At 41.2% G+C, this 5868-nt stretch overlaps 1 protein-coding gene across 1 annotated transcript; it reads left to right on the top strand.

The window, feature by feature from the left end:
* On the top strand, positions 903-2154 carry LOC107614208. Its single transcript, XM_016316440.1, has 3 exons — positions 903-1304; positions 1349-1543; positions 1597-2154. The coding sequence occupies exons 1-3, from the start codon at positions 903-905 to the stop codon at positions 2152-2154; spliced, it is 1155 nt and encodes a 384-aa protein (XP_016171926.1).

Genomic DNA, 5868 nt, shown 5'->3' with positions numbered 1-5868 from the left:
TTGTGTCCATGGATCATAATCCAATTTTGTTTAAATAGGTGATAATTCATACTAATCAGAACACAAATAGTTCACCCTTACCCATTTCGGAGTTTCAGCCGAAACGTCGGTAGGATGTCATGAACAATATATTGATTGAATATTATAAAAAATAATACTAGAGAGTAAAGAACTAGCATAATTTATTCTTTTTTACTAACAATCAATTAATAATATTTAAAATATTAACTAAAAAGTAAAAATATATTACTGAGCTGAAAAAATTAAGATTACTATTAATCACATTGATATTAGTCAAATTTTGATCAAAACCATTTTACAAATGCACACCAGTATAGTCCAGTACTAACATCCATTTCCAAATACTAATCCAAACACGGCAAGTCATATCTGTATTGCAAAAGTTGGTCAGTTGGTGCTTCGAAAAAATTATGAATAAAATGAATAAACAAATAAATAATTTAATTTTAGTACAATATTAATATTGGTAAACAATTTTTCACAAAATTACAAAATTATATACATTAAAATAAATGTTTTTATCTCTTATAAATATGAGTTTAATTTTAATGCATTAATAATAGGACAAATGACCTGAATAAAATAAAAAAGAGAAAATTTTACTGAAATACAACAATTGCAACTTCCTTACGTGCATGTCCTGATTTAATTTATATGTAAACCGTGGTGGGTAATCACGGTTTCAAATTTATATATAAACCGTCCTAAACTGGCACGGTTTATGAGTGAGTTAGAATGAACATAAACCGTGGTAGGTAACCACGGTTTATGAAGGCAGAAATTTGCTTATAAAACCCTCTAACCTGCCACGGTTTATGAAGCTTCTTGTAAAGGCAGAAAACCTTATTAGTCGCCACGGTTTATGAGGAGAAGATATCACAATGGCAAGTGAGGAAGAGAGTTTTCTTGTCTTAGTGCATTGCTCTGGAAAAATTAAAAGAAGAAAAAAATATGGTGTGAAGTTCACTAACAAAGAACCATTGAGTGTATTCATCAGTTCATCAAGCACTTTGTCAGATGTAAAGAACAGCATCTTGCAGAAGCTTGGGGTATTTGGGAGCAAATGGGTGAAGAAGCTATTCTACAAGATTCTCATCGCAATTGTCTCGACCGGTGTTAAGTATAATACGTTTGTGTTAGCGGCTGATGAAGATATTAGGGTTCTGTTTCATTGTGTTAGGAGTTTTCCGGAGGTCAAAATACACGAGCTGTATGCGAAGTTGGAGGTTGGTGTCGATAGTTCTGGGGCATCAGCTCCAGTCATAGCTCGACTGCCGCGGGCGGTGCGTCTAGTTCGATGCCTGCGGCCGGACCATCTGTTCTGCAGGTCGCATCCCCTTCCTTCGCGGCTAATTTAGATCGAACGGAGGCAGTTGGTTCTGTACCGTTGGAGAATCCTGGGGTCTGGCAGCAGGCATTTGAGGTGGATACCGGTGGTGGCATGATTCATGATGTTCAAGGCTTCGGGGAACCTGATCGAGTAGAGAATGCAATGCGGGACGATGACTCTGACCATGAGCCTGTAGATATCATTGGGGACAGCGATGATAACATAGTGCCAATCCACATATGCAGCACGGGCCTTCAAGTTCTGGAACACAGCAGTACCCTCCACACTTCTCCACTCTAAACTTGGAGGCTCTGGGTCAACAGGCGGACGGAGGTGCTACAATTGGGGGTTCTTCTACAAAATTTCAGATTAGACAATCATTCCAGAATAAAGATGAAGCTGTTCTGAGTGTGAAGGACTATAGCATCCGTCGAGGTGTTGAGTACAAAGTCTTGGAATCGGATCATCTGAAGTATCATGGAAAATGCAAGGAGTTTGGCAAGGGTTGTAGTTGGTTGATTCGCATATCGCTTTGTGCACGAAAGGGCACTTGGGAGGTTAGGAGGTACAATGGTCCGCACACTTGCTTGGCCACCTCTATTTCCAGTGATCACCGTCAGCTTGATTACCACGTTATCTGTGTAAGGATTTTTCCGTTGGTTAGGGCGGATGCTGCGGTTATGGTAAAGGTCTTGCAACAAGCAACAGAAGCCGATTACGGGTTCAGGTCTAGTTACAGGAAGGTTTGGATGGCAAAACAGAAGGCAGTAGCACAAATATACGGAGATTGGAAAGAGTCGTAAGCCGAGTTGCCACGTTGGATGCTAGGGGTACAGTCTACCATGGCTGGGACAGTCACTGTGTTGAAGACCTCTCCTGTTCGACTTGGGAATCAGGTCGATGAGTCAACGGTGTACTTTCATCGTCTTTTCTGGACATTTTCACCCTGCATCGAGGCCTTCCGGCATTGCAAGCCCCTCGTGAGTATTGACGGTACCCACTTGTATGGCAAGTGTGGAGGCACGTTACTGTTGGCGATAGCGCAGGATGGGAACTCGAACATTCTCCCGATAGCATTCGCCCTTGTGGAGGGAGAAAATGCGGAGTCATGGTCATTCTTCTTGTCCAACCTACAATCGCATGTGATACCGCAGGAAGGTATCCTTGTTATCTCTGACAGGAACGGCGCTGAATGCTGATGCTGAGGTCCCTCCTACTGCAAACCATGGGTCAGATGGAGAAGCTGCAGGCTCATTCAGATCAACCGGCAACTAAGGCTGAACATCCTGACTCGGTGGCTGGTACTCGGCAAACTGGGAATGAACCTCAGACATCTGTGGCCTATAATGGGTTGCATCGTCGTCCCTCAGCATGTCTGCTATGTCCCTAAAGAACTCTGACTGACTAACAGGATCCTCGATGTCCATGCCAATGGCCGCAGTAGTAAAGTCAGCGAATCCCTGTGGCCCCACACTATCGAACATCTGAGAACTACCCCCTACATCGTAGGTGGGCTGATCCATCCCCAAACCATCAACATCCTCACCATCAGCGTGCTGAGCACCATCATCCCCAGCGGAAGGTCCTCTACGTCGAGGAACACGATCATCCACAACATCTCCATCCTCAGCACCACCTAGGTCATCATCCATCGCGTCGTCGAGCCATCGCCACTCTCGATCGGTGGCACGTCTGCCTATACGCCAACGCCGATCCACTCGTCTGTTGTCCAGTCTGTCGATAACCTGCACCCTGGGAGGTGCCTGCGACGATCCTCTGTGACGAGCCTCCTCGGTCAACACAATCGGTCTAGGATCATGAAATGCAACATCTGGAGACAGGAATCTGTGGGCCACATGGCACCACCAGTCCAAGTACTCAGCTGATGGACCCGGATTAGCTACTCGATCGACCGGTATGACTGAATTAACCCTGTTCTCCCAATGCAAATTTCATTCCTGATAATATCTGGGGAACCATCGATCTCCACCCCTTCCATCCTTCGCATGGAGCCAATCTATGTTCAGAGCCAACTGAGGGAGATGCTAAACACTGTCGAACTGTGGTACCACCCTATCCACCTGATGCCACTCAATCGCAGCAAAATATATTAGGCTAGTGACCGCCGTCCATAGCCTACGGTGCTTGTCAACAAGTATCTCCGGATGAACAACAGCAGCAACATCGGGAGAAGAATAAGGCTCTCAAACAAACTGTATCGAAGAAGGTAATGTTAGGTAAGACCTTAAGAGTAAACATGAACGACTACTTGTAAGAATAATAACTAAACGACTCACATCGCGAACACGCAGTCTATCCAAAGAAAGGCGTGCAGACACCAATCTTTGACCCCCTGCATCGTTTTTCGGTAGATATGCTGCCCACTTACAAGTTTCATTGAAAGCATGTAATAGGGAACGACACCACATGAAATTGAACAAGTTATGGACCGAAAAGAATAAACCATACCTGGAGGCCAGCAAAAATCCGAACATCTCAAAACCACTGGGTTTGAGACTGGGAAACCTTCAGAAAATCCAATACTGTAGAAGCTGTAGTGGCCCGGCCAAGTTAACAACGTTTTTGTTTGTCCCAGCTATATCGGTTCAAGTCGTCCATCGATGCCAAATAAGGCAACCATCGAAGGTGAACCCGGTTTGCGTTCTTGTCTGCAAACAGCTGAGAGGACAACAACATCAGAATATAGGCATGCGCGTATATACGCACGGTATCTTCATTAGCATCTGCTGGGAGAACCCAAAACCTCTCATAGAACCATGTGTAGCATACTGTCATCTGCTTGACTTTATTCTGCGGCGGTAACTCCCCAAACAACTCGCGAAACCACACCCATGCGGGTCTTCCGTTCTCCATCAGATTCTCAAAGTCAGTCAGGCACCCACTAACGGCCTCCCCATCGATGGGCAAACCCAGCTGATAAGTCACATCTTGCAAAGTGATAGTGCACTCCCCAAACAGCATGTGAAAGGTGTGGGTCTCAGGACGACACCTCTCAACGAATGCACTAAGTAGAGGCTCATCAACCCAGAACCACTGACTGTTCAGCCTAGCCAAGTGATACATGCCCGCGGTCTCCAAATACGGTATAATCTGGTCGTGTAAAGGCATATTCTGTTGTCTCCTAACACCGCTAATAACCCTAGTAGGCTGCAAAATGTGGATAAAGAAATCTTCAACATACGACCAATACTAATAACAACAAATATAATTTAAAAAAATTATTATACACCCACGTTGGTTTTCTATTTTCTCTAATAATAGTGATAAAAATAAGAAAACAATGACAATAATAATAACGACAATAACAATAGTTACTAAGAAGGATAAGACTAACATTACTATGAATAATAATAACAATAATACTAATAATCTAGTAGTAATAATAATAATAATAATAATAATAATAATAATAATAATAATAATAATAAGGTTGTATAACTAATCTCGACGTATCCAGCCACATGCGCAACGCCATTTAATCGGTACATGCGAGCTTCGTCACCCATAGCTCCACCACCTAACTGGTTCAAAACCTCAAAGCCTCACCCTAAACCTCAAAGCCTCCCCAGATTCTCTCTCAACCACCCAGCTTCAAAAAATTTGCTTTGCCTCATATGTGATCCGTGATGACTTACAGCAGATAATGTATATATAGTACTTCACGCATAAACCCTAGTAGCCAACAGGGTTTTATGCTCACAAAGTTCCTTCATAAACCGTGGTGACCAACAACGGTTTCTAGCACCATTTTTCAAGCGTAATCTGTGGTAGCCTACCGCGATTTATGTTCATTGTTTCATGCACATAAACCGTGCCAACTTAGAACGATTTATATATAAATTTAAAACCGTGGTTACCCACCACGGTTTACATATAAATTAAATCAGGATATGCATGTAAGGAAGTTGCAATTGTTGGATTTCAGTAAAGCTTTCTCTCTTTTATTTTAATCAAGTCAATTGCCGTTTACAATAATTCAATTATATCTATTAGTTTGAATGATTATTTATGCGATTAATGTAAAAAAAAAAGTTAGTTTAGAATAATATTTATAGAATTTAATTTTGATATACCATTAATTTAAAATAGTTTTATATGTGTATCTAATTATATAACAGCACGTCAACAAAAAGTAACTATTTTCACATTGATCACGTGAATAATAATCCAAAACAACGAATATAATTAGATAATTATGTAAAAAATTTACATTAATATTAAACTCATAATACAAAAATAAAAAATATACATCCTTTCCATCGTTGACATTAATAATACAATTAAGAGTAATGACAGGAATTTTAAAAAAAGAAGAGAGTAATCATAAGAAAGGTGACCGTTACCCAAAAGCTAGAACTTAATAAGATGGAAAGTGATAATCATATTAAATGTGACCGTTACACAAAAGCTACAGCATATTTAAATTTTGAAGTGTTCATTTTTTAAATTTTGTAGCACTTTGCTTGTAACTACTTCTTCTTCTTTCTCTCTTGCAT

This window comes from Arachis ipaensis, chromosome B01 (assembly GCF_000816755.2).
Source record: "Arachis ipaensis cultivar K30076 chromosome B01, Araip1.1, whole genome shotgun sequence".
Lineage (NCBI taxonomy): Eukaryota > Viridiplantae > Streptophyta > Magnoliopsida > Fabales > Fabaceae > Arachis > Arachis ipaensis.
Note: the sequence above shows the minus strand (reverse complement) of the source record. Positions and strands in the feature narration are given on the sequence as shown.